The following is a 23,403-nucleotide window of genomic DNA, read 5'->3' on the forward strand; positions in this document are numbered from 1 at the left end:
ATATTATGATTGATTGAACATTTTATTGATTTGAACATTTTATTAAAATATTATTAATATTGACGTGATTGGCGTGATTAATTCAGTTATATGTTGTAAATGTCAGGTTTGATTAGTTTCTGGTTAATTGCCCAAGTCTGCAAGTCAGGAAAGCAATCCAAGCATTCTCAAGTCTGAATTTATCAAAAATAGCTAATATCGCTCTAAATATAACATTTGACATACTCATTAGATGCTTGTTTTGTTGCATTAAAGTGAATGAAAGGACTAGACAAGGGTAAAATGGAGAGTAAACTGAAAATTAGTTCACAAAGCACAAGATGAGCAAAACCAGGCAACCAAAACAAAGGTGCAACTCCAAAAGGCAGAGAGAACTAATGCATGGTATGAATGTTGAAGGATGAATGTTGGCAATACTTCGCAATAGGTGTGTGTGTGTGTGTGTGTGTGACAAACTTGTGGATTGAATAGTCCATGGTAATGAGGCACAGGTGACAGCGATCAGTATTCAGGTGAAGATGAGTGTGACAACAGTTTCTGACAGGCTTGTAGAGGTGCCCATGTGTCCATGCTATGAAATTCTGTTTAGAGAATTTACTAAATACACTGAATAGATTTACACAATTATTTAATATAGTAAGAACCAAAAGACCACTATTCACATTTTAATATTTGTTTTGTCTTTTTTTTTTAATCAAAAACACTAAAAGAGTAAAAAAAAACAGATACTATAATTGATTTTAGCATTTCAAAATCAGTGCACTCGAACCTGAGCAATGATGGGTCGAAGCATTGTTTTGGCCTCTATCTGATCCATGTAAGTAGTTCATTTGCGTATTTCTCTCAGGGTTTTATCTGATGGTTCTTTTATCTGACAGTGGATCCTTTTCAGCTTTCACACAGGCTCTGCGCATCCCTTCCAAAAACAGCACGTTTTTTTGGCTTCCGTCGTTGGCCTGCGATATCTACCTAAACAGTCATCAGAAACGTGATCTCTGTCACGCCCTCAGAAAACCTGCCTCACCTTCTTCCATCCTAAACGCTGGAATAACCTCCCTTATGTTCGCTGCCTCGGCCCGCACCTTCACCCTTCCAACTCAAACAGCTCAGACGCCTGCTGCTCTCTCTCTTCGCCGTTCAGGCCGGTTCTTAGGTGGCCTGCTTTCTCCAGGCCCTCTGCGTGTGTGGTCTTCAGTAGGGCAGCCGCCACCCGCCCTGAGGCTTTCCTGTACTCGTTCCAATGCATCTCTCTCTCTCTCACTCCGGGTGCCAAGCACTAGTTCCCTGTGAAACCGCTCTCACTGGAGACGCCGCTGGCAAATATTTATACAAGGAGCTGGTGGAATGCCTGAGTTTCATAGTCCAATGCAGCTTAAAGTCCCATCAGTAGAATAGAGCTGGAGGTGTTTGGACCTGTCACAGGTCTCTTTTGATGTGGTGGGGACGCATCACCGTGTTCAATCGGCCGTGCAACGTCGCCTCTCAGAGACATTTATTTTATGGAAATGCTCTTATCCAGCCATCTTCTCTTCTCATCTGCTCTGGAGCTGAGGGGTTGAGTTTCACTCTGAGAGGAGGGGAGCGGAAAAAAGCCTGTGATCAAGGAAATGATTCAGATAGAGATGTTTGCCTTCACACTTGTGTCGCTTTAGGCTTCGTTTTTTTGTTGTTTTTTTCTTTCTTTTTCTTTTTTTTGCCTCTTTAGTAGTGAAATGCAGACTTGCATTTGCAGACTTTAGCATTCATTCTGCAGATCATCAGTGTTCTGCTCCTCCAAAAAAGAGCTCTCAGCTTAGATCTTAGCTAATTAGCTACAAATGCATGAATTTGAAGCAGTTTGGCACAGGTGAATGTGATCAGTATTCAGGTGAAGATGAGCGAGACTGAAGATTTTCTGACTGGCTGGTAAAGGACATGTGTCCAAGCCATTAGACTGAGAAAGAATCTGGGAAATATACAATTTATATGATTTCATCTTAGAGTAAAAGCAGAGTAAAAGAGTATTGGTATAGAATTAATTGAGTAAACTGAATGAGTAGTGAAACACACCAAACATTTACATAATAACGGACTAGTATCAGATCGTCAGTGTTCTACTCACTCTAAGAAATAACTCTCAGCTTAGATCTCAGCTAATTAGCTAGCATGAATCTGAAGCAGTTTGGCACAGGTGAATGTGATCAGTATTCAGGTGAAGATGAGCGTGACAGCAGTTCCTGACTGGTTGGTAGAGGACATGTGTCCAAGCCATCAGACTGAAAAAGAACCTGGGACATATACAGTTTACGTGATTTCATCTTAGTGTATTAGTATAGACTTTATTGAGTAACCTGAATGAGTAGTGAAACATTTACACAATAACGACATGGTAGCAGATCATCAGATCATCCGTGTTCTACTAACTCTTAGAAAGAACTCTCAGCTTAGATCTCAGCTAATTAGCTAGCATGAATCTGAAGCAGTTTGGCACAGGTGACTGTGATCAGTATTCAGGTGAAGATGACTGGTTGGTAGAGGACATGTGTCCAACCCATCAGACTGAGAAAGAATCTGGGAAATATACTGTTTACATGATTTCATCTTAGAGTATTAGTATAGAAGTGTTTAAGTATACTAAATAAGTATTGAAACATTTACACAATAACGACATAGTATCAGATCATCCGTGCCCTACTCACTCTAAGAAAAAGCTCTCAGCTGAGATCTCAGCTAATTAGCTAGCATGAATCTGAAGCAGTTTGGCACAGGTGACTGTAAACAATATTCAGGTGAAGATGAGCATGACAGCAGTTCCTGACTGGTTCGTAGAGGACTAGTATCAGATCATCAGTGTTCTACTCACTCTAGGAAAGAGCATTCAGCTAAGATCTCAGCTAATTAGCTAGCATGCATTTGAAGCAGTTTGACACAGGTGTCTGTAATCAATATTCAGGTGAAGATGAGTGAGACTAATGAGTTTCTGACTGGCTGGTAAAGGACATGTGTCCAAGCCATCAGACTGAGAAAGCGTCTGAGAAATATACATTTTACATGAATCTCATCTTAAAGTATTAGTACAGAATTGATTGAGTAACCTGAATGAGTAGTGAAACATTTACACAATAACGGATTAGTTTTAGATCATCAGATCATCCGTGTTCTACTCACTCTAAGAAATAATTCTCAGTTTAGATCAGCTAATTAGCTAGCATGACTCTGAAGCAGTTTGGCATAGGTGACTGTGATCAGTATTCAGGTGAAGATGAGTGAGACTCATGAGTTTCTGACTAGCTGGTAAAGGACATATGTGAATGTAAATGTATAAAATATATTTTTTGCAACTGTTACAGATTTCTTAGGCATATATCTACGTACTTTTGTAAGCTTTTATTGTCCACAGAAGTGGAATTAAACTGAATAATTTCTTGGAGAAATATGAACTTTTGTAATATTAAGTAAATGCACATGTATTGCACATATCTTACATACACTTGTGTGTCCATAAAATGTTTTCTTGAATAGTCTAGTGGACACCATCACTGTCCCATGCATCATTTCTGCAAAGAGGCATGCAACAACATGCCTAAAGGTATAATATTAGTAGTTTGCCATATTCACACTGCAAATCAGTTTGTTAGTCAATTAGTTCCACATCGTATTTCTGACCTTTGGAATGTGTAATTTTTCATGACTACAGAAACCATCTCCCTTTGTCACCTCAGCAAAATACAATTTACTTCATGACAAGATAATGCCAGCTCTAACACCTTTCCCCTCATTGTTACAAGTGTCTGTTATCTGTCTGGATGCCGTTCTCTTGCACAGTATTGTGCGTCAGTCTATTCTTCTGCCATAGGTGACAGAAGTGGCCTTTGTTATCAGGCTGTGCTGTCCCTTTGTCTTTTGCCTGTTATCTCCATATCTGCTTGTGTTGCTGGGGCTGACAGGGGAGCTGCCCCTGAACCTGCTTATCTCAGATGGGTACTATTGCCTGCCACTGGATTGCCTGCCTCCATGAGGAGGTGTGGTGACTGGCCATGTTACCCCCTCACTGTGAGGTGCTGTAGTCACAGTTTTTATTGGGACATAGAGTAAAAATTATGGTCAAACACATCCATAACTGATCTATTGGGAGAGTACAAGAAATACTTTGACATTTGGAAAAAAATCTAACTTTTTATAAATTATGTGTTAAATTTATCGTTATATAATTTGAAAAATCTAAGACTAGTTTAAAAGTTACAATCAAATATCAAATATTAAAGGCTCTTCAAACCTCAACCAACCAAACCTCAACTCATTCATTGTACTCATTTTACTTAACATCACTTATCACGTTGGTATCAGTTAACTCATTCCAATACCTCTTTACAAACTGTCTGTTTTTCAGCTGAAATATACAGGAATGTACAGGACTAGGATAGTAATGTTAAAAGCAGTAACTTAGCCTCGCATTTGTTTTTTTATCAAAAGGACAACATTTCTCCCAAAATCCAAATAAAATATTGTCATTTAGAGCTTTTATTTGCAGAAAATGAGACATGTCTAAAATAACATAAAATATGCAGCTTTCAGACCTTAAATAATGCAAAGAAAACAAGTTTATATTCATAAAAGCGTAAAAGTCCAGAAATCATTATTTGGTGGAATAACCCTGGTTTTGCATCTTGGCATTTTCTCCTCCACCAGTCTTACACACTGCTTTTGGATAACTTTATGCCGCTCTTGGTCCAAAAATTTAAATTCAAAATTTTCCAATTTTGTAAAACCTTTCTTTCCAGAGCTCCAGAGTAAGTCCATATCTGTCCCTTAAATGGTTTCATGTCTTTAATATGTGTCTACAATGTGGAAAATAAATAAAATGAAGAAATACGTTAAATGAGAAGGTGTGCTGAATCTTTGACTGGTACTGTATTTTACATGTAAATAAATTTACGTTGCTTAAGAATGGTATTCAGCAGTAGGTCCTAAAAATTTACTTTGCTTCTGGTTCTTCAGGCAGAACTGTAAGCTCAATAAAGGCAGTGTGAGACGCTTATTCTGGGAAATAGGGGTGGGTCTACCAAATGGGTTGGAGAATTTGCAAGGCTTTTTATCTTAATTACTAATTTCTAAAATGGGGAATAGAATCACAATGTTTATGCTTTTCTGCAGGCATTGGTTGCATCAGTCTGGAGGTGGCTTTTAAACTGATTAACGACCATATTTTAATGAATTTTGAAGTATAATACCACTTTAGTTTCAATAAAATCCACGATGAGGAAATTTGAACCTTTCAAAATGTTCTTCACAGAAAAACCTATTATATTTCTTGTTGAAACTTGTTGAAACCCTTTGTTTCACCTTTATTTTGAAGAGTATACACTAGGGGTTGGCGATATGGCTCTAAAATAATATCACGATATTTCAGGGTATTTTTGCGATAACGATATACTTGGCGATATAGGAAAACTAAAATAATTAATTTCAGGAATATAGTATAATAGTATAACAGAACAATCATAATGTGGCAAAATAAATAATATAGCATAAAATATTATAATGCAGCAAATAATATTGCAGAATATTTAGTGCATGCATATAAACTGCAAACTAAAACAATTATACAATAAATACACCTAAAGCTTCACAGTAAATAATAGACTACTTTTAAGACAGAACAGCCCTATTATCACGATATGGATTTTTAATATGATATTTCTGTGTCACGATATATTGTATACGATATAATATTGCCCACCCCTAGTATACACTTATTAGACACTCTATTAGAAGTACCTTTATTGGTACACCATATACAGTAGGTGTGCAATATGTAGTTTATATGCATTTCCATGATTAGTGTCTGTCATCCTTTAGTCCAGGATTGAATTGGATATTGCAGGGAGAAAGAAGGAATACAATCTGATCCTGTAATAAAAGGAAGAAGAGAATAATAAAAAACTTTCCATATCCATCTCTTTGTAATGTGTGCAGCATGTGGTTTTGCATTGGCTTGTTTAAGCAGCATTAGTGAAGGTAACTCCATATTGTATTATTGTAGTATGTGTAATCTTTCTTTGAAGAAAATTTGTTTAACTAGTGCTGTCAATCGTTGTTTATGCTTTTGTCTGAAGGTGGCTTTCAAGCTGATTAACGGTCATATTTTAATACATTTCTGAATGTAATACTACTTTTTTTGGCATAAATAAAAATGCACTGCTTATGTTCATACAGTTGTGATCTTAACGCTTGTGTAATTGTATTTTCCACTTCACTTTTATTGGATATAGGTGATTTCCCCCTCTGAGGTGCATCATCATCACAGTCTGAAAGTGAGCCAGTTTCCCCTGCAGCTTCTGCAGCAGTGAGAGAAAGTATTTCCTCTGTTGGCCAGGTGACTGTGCTGAGGCCTGAAATCGGAGATTTACAGCAGCATTCCTGACACATACCTCTCCTCTCGCGTGCTCTCTCTCTCTCTCTCTCTCTCTCTATTTCTCCATCAGAACACACTCTTCATTTATCTCGCCTTCATTTCACACTCCCACCTTGCTAGCCTCCCCCCCCCTCTCTCTCTCTCTCTCTCTGTACATACAGCGCTGTAAATGCAGTGCTCAGCAGTGTCAGTGTAAACCGCCTGCCTGGGTTATCTATGGCTGTAATGTAAACTCTAGGTGAGGCCCTCTCGCGCGGGGAGCGCTCTCGCAACACCACACCAACAGGTCTAGTTTATGACTCTGCCTTTCAGCAGGCGCGGCTCTGCTGTCTCAGGCTGGGTGTGAGGTGATTGACTCTTACGCTTGAGAGACGAGGTGTTACTCAGAAGATCTAGAGTAATATATACAATATATACTGAGTCTTTTACACACACTCACTGGCCGCTTTATCAGAAACACCTGTCATAAAGGTGATTTGTGTAGGTTTTTGATTACTGACTGTATATCATCTGTTGCTGCACAGCATATCAGCCCCTCACTACCCAGTAGATCAATAGTACATGACCACCTGATGAGAAAAGCACAGAAATAAAAAAATCTTAAAAAAGCAGAAAGAAGAAAACAAGAAACAGATTTGTGAACAGTTGATCTATTTTGTTGAGCTGTTTGTTGTCCATTCAGAAGCTGAACTAAGTAAATGATGAGTGGATATTAGCAGTTCTCTGAGCTGGATTACTCACTGATACTTGATAGGAGGTTAATGTCATTTGGGTATGCTTTGCTGGTATATGCATATTTTATACATCATATAAATGGGTCATAGTTTGGTATACATTACTCAGGCATTTCACTTATCATTATTTATATCTGAATTATTTTGGACTATAGTGGACTAATGTTACCAGCAGTAACACTACACTGACATGTCATGATACTGTCATAATAGTCTGTGTTGTGCTTGTATGAGTATATATGGGATAAAATAAAAGTTTTCTTTGGGGTCTGCAGACCTTATTAAAAAAATACCATAGAAGAACTACCTTTAGTTCCAATAAAATCCATGGTGGGGAAACTTTAAACCTTTCAAAATGTTCTTAACACTCACACTTTACATATTTCTTGTCCAAACATGGTTCTTTATGGTGTTACTCCCAGAACCCTTGGTTTCTCATTTATTTTTAAGATAATAAGCTTATTAGACACTCTATTAGGTATATACGTACCTTTATTGGTACACCATATACAGCAGGTGAGCAATATATATAGTTCATATGTATTTTCATGATTTTTGTCTGTCATCCTTCGGTCCTGGATAGAATTGGATTTTGCTGCGACAAAGAAGGATAGTTTTTTCTTTCTTATTTTCTTCCATTTTTTCCTCCAAATATAGTAGCTAGGCTAATTGTCCTACCCATTGAGCTGCTAGTCAGTTGTATATTCCCCCCATCACTACTGATGCAACAACACAGGGATAGTGAGGGCTAGCAAATGCCTCCTCCGACACATGTGAAGTCAGCCATCATCTCTTTTGGAACTGCTGCTGATGCAGCATTGCTGAGTAACATCACAGCGCACTCGGAGTAAAGCGCAAGAGAGCAAGGCTAATTGTGCTCTCTCAGGGCTCTGGCAGCTGATGGCAAGCTACATGAAAGGGTTTGGAACCAGCGATTTCCCAACTGAGACTTTTAATGGAGGAAATGAACGTTAGTGAACGCTAAATAAATTTGATAATGCGTCACCAGACGTGTTAAAGTTTCCATATGAACTGCATACGTTAATGTATTATTGTTGACAGCCCTATTTTAATGAACATATTAATAATTTTCGTATGTATTTGTTACAAACCGAAGATCCTCCACCCACTTTCTCATTTCTGAATTTTATAAGATTTTTTGTATATTTTTTAATTTCTTGAAATTAATGCTATGTTTAAAAAACTTTGATTTAGCAGTTATATACTAAAATAAATGTGTGTGTGTGTGTGTGTGTGTGTGTGTGTGTGTGTGTGTTTGTGTGTCTGTAGGAGATGAAGCCCTGGCGCAGTACGGTCGTGATTTCCTGCAGTCTGTGGAAGCTCTGCTGAAAGACTGCGCTGAAAACAGAGAGAAAGCAGCCAGTCAGCTTCAGCTGCTTCAGCACGAGCAGCAGCAGGCCTTACACACCCTACACACACTCTCCAGAGCCCACCGGAGAGAGCCCAGCATCCCACCAGCCCAGCCACATGCACCGGGTCCTGCTACCACGCAGCAGGTCAGCCCTCCAGCCCTGGATCAGTCTGGAAACTCTGGAGACCCCAGCAGGAGACCCCCAGATAAACAACCCACTCTCCTGCCAGCCCAGCAGGAGCACAGAGCGCTGAGAAAGCCTCTGACAGAGGACATCGCATCAGATACCTCCAGACACGAGACGCCCCAACCCACCGGGGTCAACCAGAGGCCAACCAGGAGGAGGAGGAGGAGTTCTCCCAGGAGCAGAGAGGTAGCAGCTAAAGCAGAGCAGCAGTAGAGCACTGATATTACAGACACTGCAGAGAGAACAGGTTACGCCTGCTTCATGCTTTTCATTATTATAATATAATATTATACACTTTTAAAAGTGGTTGACTTAATGCAGTATTAAATGTCTTTTTCCTGATATATCTCATTAACAACAGTGTATTTGCAATATTCTAATTTTCATGATTTTCTTATGCTATTACTCACAACATGACATACCAGTACCAGTCAAGTTTAGACAAACCTTCTAATTTTTTTTCATACATTGTAAACTAATACTGAAGTGATTCAGACTATAAAGGAACACATAAAAATAATGTAGTAACTTAAAAAAAGTGTTAAACTAACCAAAACACTCTGATAACTCGTTACCACTTTAAAATAAGACTACCTTTATAAAGGGTTTGTAAATAGTTAATTACAATTAGTTTATTAATGGTTTCTAATTAGGTTGTTAATGCCTTAAAATCATTAATAATCAGTTATAACACATGCGTAGAATGGGCAACAATGACCTGTTGTTTGCCAAATAGTGAACTATATTACACAGCCGTCTATATTGTTGCTCTTTCTACGTGTGTGTTATAACTGAATATTAATGATTTTTAAGGCATTTACAACCTAATTAGTAACCATTAATAAACTCATTGTAAACCATTTATAAATGCTTTATAAAGGTAGTCTTATTTTAAAGTGGTACCGATAACTCTAATTAACTCATCCTGTGCAACAGAGGTAACTCTTGCTCTTCATTTCCTGGGACGGTGCTGATGAGTGCCAGTTTCATATAAAGTATCCTTTCATAAGGATACTTTAAATATTCTTGAATTTTTTTGATTGATTGACCTTCATTTCTTAAAGTATATTTTTTTCTTTACCTATTTGAGTATTTTTTGACATAATAAGGATTAGAACATTACTCAAACAAAGAATTCAAGTAATTAACTCTTTGTGAGTTCAGCACAGCTGTTAACTGAAAGCTGTGATTCCAGGTGACTCTACCTCATAAAACAGACTGAGAAAATCCAGCCAAGAGGTGCAAAGATGTCTCTATCTAAGCAAAATTTTAAACAAATTCTGCTTTGTTTAATATTTTTTTGTTTATAAAATAATTCCATATGTTTTTTTCATAGTTTGAATGACTTTAGTATATCTACAATGCAGAAAATAACTGGTACTGTAAGTTCTATAAATGATTTTAAGGCCCTCAAGCCTTAATATAAAGTGGTAACATTTTTCTTTCATGTTCCTTTTCATTAAGCAATATGTATTATACATGTTATGTATGAGAAATGTTCTTTTATGTCTTAAATAACAGTTTTCCCTCTCGTCGACCATATCACATACACAGTTTTATGTCATATTGTGAGTAATTGCATAAGCTGTATCATAAATATATAGATTATGCTTTGTTTGGTACAGGGGTTCCCAACTTAACCACTTAACCCACCACAAAATAAAACTGTGGTAAGATCTAAACGAACAGCACAACAATCAGTGTAGTTCATTACAAATTCATTACTTAAAAACTGCTTAAAGTTAAAAACTCAAACAGTCCAACAGAAAGACTCATATTGCTGGCTTGCTAATCCACTAGTTGGCTTTGCCCATCATATGACTTCACTACACCGTACCAGTCAGTGAGCAGAACCTATATAATATAATATAATGTTTTTTCAAGTTCGTTTTTTTTTTTTTTTTTTTTTTTTTGAAAGGGCATTCTTTATATTTTTTTTCTTTATATTTTTTTTCTTTATATTTTTTTTATTATATATGGAAAAGATTTTTGGCCAGCTCCCCTCATTTGTAACCACATTTGTGAATAAAAATAACACTTATATACAGTAATATTCATTAAGTTATATACCAAATTAAAGAAGAGTTCTTTAAAAAATGATTAGATGATTACTTTATGAATAGTATATTTTTTTACTTAAAAAACAATTGCAATATATATATATATTGCTTACAAATGTATCTTTAATAAAAAAATAAATAAATAATTGTACTTATATATAAGCATGATAAAATGTATTCGGTTGTATTGTATTCATTTTAAAAATATATACTTTTTTTAGTTTTGGTAGCATTGTTTTTAAAACATTTTATATTTAAACCGACATGACTTTTCAGTAATAAATGTTTTTTTTATTATTATTCTATTAGATTTCATACAAAAAAAAGCATTTTTGTTTCAGGAAAATTACATTTAATCAAGTGAATTTATAACAAAATTATATCCTGCTCTTGGTTTTGTGTAAAAGTGCTCTGTTGAATTTTACAATAACATTTTTGTTAAATACAAATAATTAAATATAGATAATTTACAGTTTTTTTTTTTTAAGATAATTGTAATTATTTTTTATATTTTTTGTTGTATCATAAATGTCAAAGTAGAATTTTTATACTGGTGCTCCACTTCTAGACACCCCTACCCAACACAAAGAGAAAAGCACAATATTTGTCCCCAAACCCTCAAACCCCCCACACTCCACTGTTTTTCACACTACTTAACCGTCCAATGCAGAAGCTCTTGAGGACTGATGCTGGAGAGTGGGAGAGTGGGGTCCGGGGGGGAGAAGGTGGACTGGCTGGTTCAGAGGGGTGTACAGGGGGGGAGAGGGGGGCTAATAGCCCACAGAAAAGCCTCTCCGGCTACACGGACCTGGAGGAAATGAAAGCACTTACAGAGCCTTGTTCCGCTGGTGTCAAACAGAGTCCATGTCTATTTCTGTCTGCTGTCTGCAAAACAACAGACTGCCCGGCAAATTAGACACTGGAGCAGTGTAGTGTGTGAGTGTGTGTTACAGTGGAGCTGTGGAGGATTAGACAGGTGCTGTGAATTCACAGCTTTTACTGCTGTTACTGTAAGTTTACTGTAGAGAAAACAACAGCGACCAGGAGGAAGTGTCGGATTGCAGTGAAATGCTGAGAAAGACAATTAATGATTAAAAATCGAGACTAGAATGTCTAGAAATCTAGAATGTCAGCGACCTCCCTGCCTCTACACATAGATTCATTAGTCATTATGGTTATCACATGTCCAGAAGAGCTGGAGTCATGAGGTTGGGTGGGGTTAACAGTTAAATATAATGGTACCATTAGGAACCTCTACAACCCTGTGTGGAGACACCTGGTCATGCGTTACACGCTATTATTCTATATGTAGCTTAAAATTATCACCCATATCGGGCTAAATGTTTCATTTTCATCATTTATTATTATTATGTTCCTGGTAACATTATTCCTTGTTTTCTTCCAAATAGCATTACAACCAGACACTTCTATTTGGGCGCAGCTATTCTCTTGATGATGACTATATATTAAGTATATACAGCTCTGGAAAAAAATAATAGACCACTTGATGATGATGATGTTCTTCCTTGATTTGAAATTAAATTAAATTGATTAAGAAGAAGCTGGATGATCAAAAGCCATCAAATCAAGTTGAACTGCTTGAATTTTTGCACCAGGAGTGACATAAAGTTATCCAAAAGCAGTGTGATGACTGGTGGAGGAGAACATGCAAAGATGCATGGAAATTGTGATTCCACCAAATATTAATTTCTGAACTCTTTGCATTTTCTTTGCATTATTTAAGGTCTGAAAGCTTTGCAACTTTTTTTGTTATTTCAGCCATTTCTCATTTTCTGCAAATAAGTGCTCTAATTGAAAATATTTTTATTTTGAATTTGGGAGAATTTTGTCCATAGTTTATAGAATAAAACAACAATGTTCAGTTTACTCAAACATATAAATAGCAAAATCAGACAAACTGATTCAGAAACTGAAGTGGTCTCTTCAATTTTGCACTTATAATGATCGTGATTCATAAATATATGCAATAAAATCCCCCTCGATATTTAAACAACTCGCGATCAGCATTCGTTTGTTTAACTGTTTTTGTGTGTTTGTTTATTCAACACTTTTTGTTGTGTGATTATTTGTTGCCATTAAATAGGCCGCGAGAATCCATTGCATATTCATGCTGTCTGTTTATTACGGACACTATTAGCATATTTCCAGCAGATGAGTTCAGACACCCGCAGCAGAGCTCATAAAAGAAACCCCTCAGAGTCCTCGTCTTCTGCTCACTGCTGTAAGACACTGTATGGCATCTGTGGCATTGAAAACAATTTCAAAACCACCTCCCCCTTCCTTCTCTCTCTCTCTACCTCTCTCTCTCTCTCTCTCTGCTTCTCTCTCTCTTTCTGCTTCTCTCTTCAGACAAAAGTAGTCTGGGGATGCATTAGTCACCTCCCTGCATCTGTCTTCTTCCCCGACAGCTTCAGATGTGAAAACAAAAGGCAGATAAGACGGGAGAGAGGAGATGAGATAAGACGAGCCAAAAAGCAAGTGGAGTCATTGTTCTCTCTTTCAGCCCAGGCAGCTTTTAGGTAGAGAGAAGAAGAAAAAAAAAACAGGCTGCTTTCTCTTACTTTCTATTTTTTCTTCCCCAAAAATTCCACCCTCATGCATTATGCATCAGTAGCCCCGCCCCCTGCACACAAAAACGCCTTACTTGTGCTTTGGCTCCTTTTTTCACTTTAATACGACTTTAGCCGTGAGCGGAACTAGCTCCTCCTTCCTTAGTCTCTCTCTCTGTATTTATCTCTTTGTCTTTCACTTTCTTGCTCTCTCTCTCTCTCTCTCTCCCTCTCTCACCCTCACTCATTCACTCTCTCCCTCCCTCCACCCTGTAGAAGCAGATAAATGGTCCTATTTGTGTTTGGGCCCTTTGTTTGTTTGCTGCTGCTTCTTTCTTTCTTTTTATTTCTTTGTATTCATCTCTGACTTTCACTCTCTTTCTCGCTCCCTACCTCCATCCTCTAGGAGCCCTTTCTCTCTCTCTCTCTCTCTCTCTCTCTCTTACAGTACTCCCTCTCTCACTCTCTACTTCCACCCTGTATCTATCTCTTTTTTTTTCTTTCTTTCTTTCTTTCTGTCTCCCTCACACCACACAATTTGCCCTACTTGTGCTTGTATTGGGTCTTTCTTTCTTTCTTTCCCTTGTTTTCTCACTCACTCCATGACCTTCTTTGTTTTTGGGCTACCCTTTTTTTGTTTGACTTTTGCCCTGAGTGTGAAGTGCTTTTCCTTCTTATATTCCTCTGTATTCATCTCTCTTTCTTTCTATATCCCTTTATCGCTGCCTTATTCCCTCACTCACTCAATCCCTCACACAATTCGCCCCACTTTGCACTTGGGCCTTTTTTTTTTTTTTTTTTTTTACTTTTATTCTTTCTACCCGAGTGTGACTAGCTTTACCCTCTCTCTCTCTCTGTCTCCTTTCCTCACTACCTCCTTCCACCCTATCGGAGCATACAAATGGCCCTACCTTTTTTTTTTTTTTTTTTTTTTTTTACTTTTTTGTTTCACTGTCTTCATCTTTCTGTGTTTCTCATTCACCTCCTTTTCTTTCTCTCTTTCGGTCCCCCCCTGATTTACTCAATCACTCATTCACTCCTTCACTCGCTCACTCACTCTCTCGTTCCTTCCCTCCACCCTGTATTAGCGCACAAATGGTCGTACTTTGCTTTGGTCCCTTTTTACTCTCATGCTTTCTCTGAGTGTGACAAACGTTTTTCCTTCCTTCATTTCTGTGTTTTTATTTCATTGTCATTTGTCTTTATCTCTCTCTCTTTCTCTCTCTTTTCTCTTTCTCTCTTTCTGTCTCCCTCCCTCCCTTTACCCTGTAGGAGCACACAAATGGCCCAGCATGAGCTATTTCCTCTCTGAATGTTAACTTGATTACTGTGTTTTTGAGCTCGGCTCTGTTTTTCTTTTTTTATCCCCCTCTCCTCTTATGTATCATTGTCCCGTGCACAAATTTGTCGTAAAGAAAGCCATCATTTAATAAAAGCCTCCAGCAGGCCATCAAATGGAAAAGGCCCAAAGCAATCTTGCTTCCACTGCTACAGTCCATTTCTTTAATTACATACTTCCAGTATTAAAAAAATACAGAACTGATGCGTGTGACAGAGAAGCTGGCGGTGCGGCCGGGCCGCGCTCTCCGCCGGAGCGGCGATGTGGAACATGATGTGCTTTAGAAACCAAACTAATGGCAAACTAATGGCTTCATATTGACTGCAGTGATACTTTATAATGTAATTACCCTCATCAGCAAAAGAATCTCTGCAGCCTGAAGAAATCTACTGACAGGAGTGAAACTTGGTGGGTGGATTTGACATTGTGAGACACTCAGAATTTCTGAGTGTTTTATTACAGGCAGTTTAGCAGCCCAGTGTTACGTTCATTTATAACTTCCTGCAACTAGAAGCTTTAACTTTTCTGAACGCAAACTCTAAGGCGCTATTCCAACAGAACAGAGGTTTCAAGTAATGAGGTACAAATACTTTATTTAAAGGAGAACTCCTTTGTAAAATGGACTTTTGCTGTAGTAAAACATGATAAAATGTACTTAGCTTTGATGAATAGCACACCTCCGTTCTCTCACAGCGTTCCGAGATCCAGAAATTTTAACAGTTTGTCCAAACACCCTTCAGACTGGGTGACGTGGCATAATTTGCCCCGATAAATCGCTTTTTTTAATGTTATCCAGCTCAAAGTAGCTCCACACCTCCTTGCTAGAATTCGGAGAGCCCTGATATTTAAAACGATGTCAATGTTATTATCAGTACTGTGATGGCGGCGCTCGGAGCTGAAGCTTGCATTATAGAATGTAAACACTGTTTTTTAATAAGCTTCTTGTGCACTTTTTAAAGTATTAATGCCTCGTTTTAAATGTCAGGGCTCTCCAGATTCTAGCAAGGAGGTGTGGAGCTACTTTGAGCCTGGATAACGGTGGAAAAAGAGATTTATCTAGCCATTGTCACCCAGTCTGAAGGGTGTTTGGACAAACTGTTAAAATTTCTGGATCTCGGAAAGCTGTGGGAGAACGGAGGTGTGCTATTCATCAAAGGTAAGTACTTTTTATCATGTTTTACTACACCAAAAGTCTATTTTAAAATCAGAGTTCTCCTTTAAGCATTGGTTGTTTCTTGTGAACTTTATCTTCCTTCTGAATAACTCTGCAATTCTACACTTCCTTCTGAATGCAGCTTTTTCTTTATTATGAGTGTCTAATATCCTAATTCTATATCCTTACTTTTAAGAAAAAAACACATCAGGTAGTTTTTATCTACACTGAAGCTGTTAGAACTGTTGAAAAGCTCTACGAGCGGCACATCTCCTGCACATTTCTATGCAGATCATGCATAGAAAATATCTAATGCAGTCCCCCTATGAATTCCATGTGATATCACCGGTATCAGCGGCACTATTCAGAAATATACGCTGTGCATAAAACCTCATTTCAGCTGCTATTGTTTCTGTCCTGCTGCACAGGGATTTAGCTTTATCAGGGTCTTCTACTGTGGCATCGCACTAATCCTGCATTCAGGAGAAGAGATCCAGACTGGATGGAACTGAGGAGCTGAAGGATGCAGGGTTTGTTTATTATGAATGCTATCGGTAACTGCAGGGGCCCAAGCACTGATCTGATTCTAGCCCTCAGTGCTGTCTGTGGATTTGCACACTAATGAAGCAAGTTGAAGGTTGTAGCAGTAAAAGAAATGTGTGTGTGTGTGTGTGATTATGTGTGTGTGAGAAAGTGAGAATCTAAGGTTAGGATACAGTTTAGATTAGATTTTGAGTCTTTAAAATCTATATTACAAATGAATAGTTTTTCACCGCACTGCTTGATGGATTTTAGGAGCACTACGGCTAACGTAGTCAGGAGCAGAGGCGTAGCAGCAAATTCTGGGCCCTGTACACATTCAATGTCAGTGGGCCCCTATCCATGCCAGTACACAAATAACGTGAGAAAAAAAAAGGGGTATTTATCTAAAATAAAAAAAACATATATAAAGTTTTAAGCTACAATCTTCAGCAAAAATCATAATCACAATTATTTAACATGATTATTAATTGTTAGCTAAGCTAACAACTTCTTGTGAGCATAAAAACATCAGCAGCAGCTGTCTGAAATGGACTTAGTTAACTTTAAGTGGATTTTTCATAACAAGCATTCTTGGTTCACCTTTTGGAAAGAAAGCCGTCCACAGCTGCCTCCCCTCATTCTTTCTTACTTCTTTTAATAACCTGATTTCTGTTTTTTGGGCAGCATGATGTCTCTAGCCTCCAGGTCATTCAATCTGGGCTCACTGACATTACACCTGTAGCCGCTCGCTGTCGGGCAGACTAAACCATTTTGCGCCTCCAGGAGGAGGCCCCCTCAATGTCCACTATGTTGAGAGGACTGTGACTAAGGTTCATTCATTCAGTTGATGTTATCAATATATTTGAAAGACTAATTAATAAATAGTAAATTGGAGGGCCCAATTAAAAAATAAAAACATCACAAAAAAAATGGGCCCCTCTCCCTACTCGGGTCCTGGGTAGTTAGGTCCACTTTTCCCCCCACTACCACACCCATGGTCAGGAGTGATTCTTAGCTTGGTGGCCTCTGTTTTTGGCCGTTTCAGTCAAAACATTGGAAATCTAATGTGTGTGGATTAAAGGAAAACTCAAGTGTGAAAAAACATGATGAAGAGTTCTCTAAAGAGTCGAATAGCCCACCTCCGTTCTCCCGCAGCTTTCTGAGATCCAGCAAATTTTGTGCTTTCTCTTTACAACGAGTGCTTCAGGGCATCCACCTGCCCCTGCAGATAAAGCGCTTTTTACACTGTTATCCAGGCTCAAAGTAGCTCCACACCTCATTGGTAGAATTCTGAGAAAAAGCGGTTTATCTGCAGGGGCAATAGGGTGATCTGAAGTGCTCGTTGTAAAGAGTGCTGCTGGGCAAAAAGCACAAAATTACTGGATCTCGAAAAGGTGCTGGAGAGCGAAGGTGGGCTATTCAACAAAGGTTAATACTCATCTTGTTTTACTACAACCAAAGTCAATTTTACTCCAGAGTTCTCCTCTAACATCCAGGACTCGTTTTAATGAATTTTTTATTTTATTTTTTTGGTTACAAAGGCGCCCACCCCACCCCCCTCAGTGGCAAGACCTGCAAAATTATCATCACCCACCTAACTTTCTGCTTAAAATACCACATATTCACTGGAAAATATATCCACAATCTTTTATTTAATAATAACAACCCTAAGCATGATTCTGGTGATTGCTAATGTGTGTAATAATGTGTTTTTTGTCAAATCACTGGGCTTATTTGTGTGCATCCTTAGTAGTGTAAATGCTTAATGCGGCTTATAATCCGGAGTGCCTTATGTGTGAAAAAGTGGCGTGCCGTTAATATAGTGAGTACCCCTTCTGCAACACCCCCCCCAACCGTTCCCCCTTCCAGCCGCCGATCTACATATTCTCTTTCTCGACTTGGTCATATGAGCTTACTGCACATTAACAGCCCAAAAATACAACTGCAAACGACAAAATCGATGCTTAATTTTTCTACAAGTACAGCCGGCCAACAAATATCACTCGTTTGTATGCCTACAAGACGCCAGGTCAGCCAAAACATTAAGTACACACAAAAACTCACCAGTCAGACGGCCTATTATTGTGAATTAATTTCATATTGAAGGGCAGCCTTTAAAAAGACTTTTTAATATATGACACAATATCTGTCTCATTTACCATCGCAATTCCATGATAGTTAGCTAACTACTGAACTAATCCAGCATGAGCTCCGTTTTAAACTAAGCAACTCATAGCTCCTTCATCACAGCGCTGAGAAGAGTTTAGACAGCCATGGTCCCTCCCCCGGAGTGAAAATCTTGAATCTGATTGGTTAGATTTTCCTGCTACTTTGCTAATAGATTCATTACTACACCCTTCAAAAAATCAGGAGAAGGTCCACGCAGACACGTGCGCAGAATCCATTTTAATGGAATCCATTTGATTGGTTAAAACAGCTGTCAGTCAGATAAGAGTGCTGTAGCAACTGAAAAACACAGACTTATGCTTTTAAATTAATTAGCTGTTTTTTATTTTATTTAATTTATAAAATATATGCTTATAGTTTACAATAACTATATTATATATTTCCTGATTAAATATTATGTAATGATTTACATGCACCTATTGTCACCCCTTCTCTGAAGGGTTAGAAGGGCCTCACTGAACACCACTGATGAAAATAGACCCCTTCAATGATATTAAGGTGTTCCTTATAGTCTAAAAAATAAGCCATATAAACACAAACTATCATGCAAGGAGAATTGAGCATTGAGGAGCCAATGGAGAACTGAGTATATAAATATTCTATATACTGCTGTCATCATCATGATCATCATCAGCTGCATAAACCCTACACTGAGCAGGTTAAATCTGTTTGAAGTCTATAGTCTACAGGGAGAAACTCATCCAGAAACGGCTTAAAAAATTAAAGTGAATATGATTATGGTTACAGAGCGACTGCGAGAGTAGAGACGGCAACATAGAGAGAGAGAGAGAGATTTCATTACCATTCCATAAACCAGCTACTGCCAGCAAGCCTCTGGGAAACGCTCCTTCCAATCCATCCCACATCCTTAAAACTGCTGCTCTAAACTCTATTCTAGAGTCATTTGTAATAATTATACAGATTCTAATCTCTCTTAGATCTCAGCATTACTGTTTTAATAATGGAGCGAATAATTAGCCAGGCGCGTCAGTTATCCTCGGGCGCGGGCAGAAGCGTGTGTACAGTATTAATTATTCAGATTTACAGCACATGCACAGCTAGCAGGAGAGCTGCACATATTTATTCTTCTACAACCTGAGAGTGTGTGTGTGTGTGTTTAAGTATTGTTTTGCTGTCTTTGTGGGGACTGAATGTCTCCATAAGGGTTTAAAGAATGAATTAATGAATGCTTATTATGAGGGAATTGTGCGACGAGTAAAAATGCTTATTTAAACGAAAAGTTTCGAAGAGAGAAGATTTAGAATTTGCTGAGGTTGAAGGATACGCCTCCCTTTCTTTTTGCCTAATTCAGGGCAACTTATGCCATTAAGCCTTTGCCTACTCTACATAGAGACATATATATGCTCTATGTAGAGTAGGTATAAGGGCAGACTATGTATGAGGGCACTAATAGGCGGACTGCGGTCCGGACCCAAACATTGTCCAACGCGGACCCAAACCTACTGAGAAGGGTTTAATTGTATACATGCTTTGCGGCGCAGTAAACTCACAGACCAATCACGTGTGGTGTAAGATCACCAAACGCTCTCTTCAGTCAATCAGATCTGTGCGGCCGTGAAAAAACGCCTTTATAAGGAGATAACGGGCTGAAAAACGTGAACGGGCGAAAACTAAAGACAGAGAGAGACAGGGGAGGAATGTATACAAAATCTGGCCAAAGAGGCATTTTTTTATTATTATTATTATTATTATTATTATTATTATTATTATTATTATCATCCTTTTTAAATCATTCAGTTCAAACACCCTTACATGATATAGCACTTAATTATATAATATATAATTATAATATATAATTATAACACAACTTAACAATCGGTCCGGTCCTTGGCTTGTCAAATTTTCTCTAACTGGACCATACTGAATTCTAATAAAATACCCCTGCTCTATGCTGTAGCCTGAAACTGGGGAAGAACTTTACATACAGTACCGGTCAAGTTTAAAAACATTTTCGCATTAAATTAGTTCTTATATTTATATTAAATATTTACAACATTGTAGATTACTATTAAAGGCTTAACAACTATAAAAGAACACATATGCTGTTATGTAGTAAACAAAGAAAGTGTTTGGCTTCACAAACAAAAACCTGACATTAAAAAAAAAAAAAAACAAGGTGGTTTGAAACGAGTTGGAGCGCAGGCAGAGTGAAGAAAAAGCAGTTAACCAGAGCTCAGCACCTCTGTAACTTCTTTAACACAGTTGGGGAACTATTCCAGGTTCTACTCCATAAAGCTGACTGAGAAGTCAGCCAAGAGTGGGCAAAGTTGTCATTAAAGCAAAATGTGAAGAATCTAAAGTATAAAATATATTTTGATTGTTTAACTTCATAATTAAATATGTGTTCCTTTCTAGTTTTGATGTATTAATTCAATATATTTAATATCTACAACTCCAATGTAGGAAGTATTAAATTAGAAGGGGTGTGTCCAATGTATTGACTAGTATTGTAGAATAGTTTTTGGCAACTGAAAAGCAGAATACAAATTATTAATTTAGTGGTCAAAAAGTGGCAAAATGAATGAAAACCTATGAAAAATCATGTATGGTTTTTAGCCTTTGTTGAAATGTTTTATTTTGTCGGTACATCCCTATCAGACATGTAACTTTTAGTGTTGTGTCACATTGCGGTGGTCAGAGCACAGCTGTGATTGGTCTGCTGAGCATCGTTTGGTTTGTTAGGACTTTATATTGGTCGGAAGCAGCTGGCTGGCTGAATACTACCTTTACAGTTAATTTGCAGAAAGTATAAATGCTCAATATGTCTATGTCATTATCAGTACAGTGATGGCGGCGCTTGGAGCTGAAGCTAGCGCTACGGGATGTAAACAGTGTTTTTAAATAAGGTTATTGTGCACCTTTTAAGTTATTAATGCCTCGTTTTAAATGTGAGGGGTTTTGAGCTACTTTGAGCTGGATAACGGTGGAAAAAGCGACTTTTTGGGGCAAATTATGCCCCGCATGAAACTGGGGAAAATTGGACAAACTGTTAAAATTTCTGGATCTCGCTGAGGGAGAATGGAGGTGTGCTTCTCATCAAAGGTAAGTACATTTTATCATGTTTTACTAAAACAAAAGTCTATTTTACACCAGAGTTCTCCTTTTATCTTGATTTTTTTTATTTTTTTAAAATTGGATGTATTGCTACAAGTGTATTCTGAGTCATCTACACCTTTTTTATTCTATTTTTTACAGATGTGGAGGACTAAGATTACATGTAAAAATGTTGAAGTTTTGATTTAAGGTCAGGTTTCATCTATAGGCAGCTGTTTCATTACCTGTGATTAGAGCTGCAGTAATGTGCAATTTCATTTCTTGTACAGGGCAGCTGGTGGGGTTGGTTAGCTTGTGTCCACAAAGGAACAAATCTGGGTGGCTTCCAGCGGCAGCTGCTGGTCCAAGAAACGGCACAAAGAGTCTAGACTCTTAAACAGAGGAATAGGTGAACATAGAGGAAGGAGGAAAAGCTATTAATGTGTGTGTAAAGAAAGTCTTTCTAGCTTTTTAAAATCTTTATATTAAGTTACTCTGCAGCCATCTTTGCAAAAATGCCAGGCAGTTACTGTACTTCCAGTAAAATAAAGCAGGCTTTGGTCAAAACTAAAAATTAATTACTGTTTCAAAAAATATTTCAAGTCAATGATAAAATAAAAAAAATCTAATAAAGTTATTATGAATAGTTAGTAGTGTTTGATTCAATAATGCACAAAAAAGTTTATATTTTGGCTAGTTGTGGCTACTGCACTTGCGCAGATCTCCACACCATCAGAGGAGCTTTCACACTACCACGTTGAGCCTTCTCAACTTAAGGCATAACGAACAAGCTGATTGGCTCTTTTGTTGAAGGGCAGGACTTTATCTGTAAACAGACACTTATAAACACTTCCAATCATGATATAAGAACTAGTTTTGTGTCCCATGGAAGCTAAAAACACTTCACTGATCTGCAGGATATGTGTGTAAGGCCTTCTGCACTGCTGCTAGAGTCTCTCATGTGTTGGCATGGACAGTTCTAGCCAGACACTGCCGGTGACCATCATTTCCATTCACTGTGCTGTAAACTGTGGGTGATAATTACTTTTATGTTGTGCATATTCTCAGAAAACACATGGCACAGTGGATTAAGGAATCTTAAATGGCCGCACAACTATCTGGCACCCACTATTAGGTCACACTTCAACTCCGATAATTCACTTTTTTCAACTCACATAATTTACTTTTGGCATGTTAGTGTATCAACCTTAAAACTTAGGCGTGCCCACAAAGTAAGTGTTTGTAGCAAAATCAAGAAATATCATTTCTTTAAACTCCAGCTCCTCTCATAGAGATTGAGAAGCTGATCTCATAAGAGCAGGATCATTGATGTGGTCCACAGTTCCTCCAATAACAAGCTGATGAGAACCAAGACCTTGGTGAAGCACTGTGTGGTCCTGCATGTGGACAGTGCTCAGTTTAGGCAGTGGTATGAACTGAACCACTCTACTAGTGTTGCCAACTCCTCAGTAAGGAAAGTAGCTATTGGCTGTCCTAAAAGTCGCTAGAAGTCGCTAAATGACGTCATCGCCTCATTTGCATTCCCTCATTTTTTGAAGCTGTAAAGGATTAACGTTGTGGGAGAGAAAAAAATGAGTAAAAACACCCTAAATACAGTTGTGGTCAAAAGTTTACATACACTTGTAAAAAAACATAATGTTATGGCTGTCTTGAGTTTTCAATAAGTTCTACAACTCTTATTTTTCTGTGATAGAGTGATCGGAACACATACATGTTTGTCACAAAAAACAGTCATAAAATTTGGTTCTTTCATAAATTTATTATGGGTCTGCTGAAAATGTCACCAAATCTGCTGGGTCAAAAATATACA

The 23,403-nt window shown here is 37.9% G+C and overlaps 1 protein-coding gene across 1 annotated transcript in view; it reads left to right on the forward strand.

The window, feature by feature from the left end:
* LOC103026298 (uncharacterized) overlaps window positions 1-9,289 on the forward strand; it is a 105,895-nt gene extending 96,606 nt beyond the window's left edge. Inside the window, exon 12 of the mRNA XM_049470222.1 lies at window positions 8,419-9,289. Within this exon, the coding sequence (XP_049326179.1) occupies window positions 8,419-8,900 (482 nt within the window). The 3' untranslated portion in view covers window positions 8,901-9,289. The remainder of the gene's footprint in view (window positions 1-8,418) is intronic.
* The last annotated feature ends 14,114 nt before the right edge of the window (window positions 9,290-23,403 follow it).

The sequence above is a fragment of the Astyanax mexicanus genome, chromosome 22 (assembly GCF_023375975.1).
Source record: "Astyanax mexicanus isolate ESR-SI-001 chromosome 22, AstMex3_surface, whole genome shotgun sequence".
Taxonomy (NCBI): Eukaryota; Metazoa; Chordata; class Actinopteri; order Characiformes; family Acestrorhamphidae; genus Astyanax; species Astyanax mexicanus.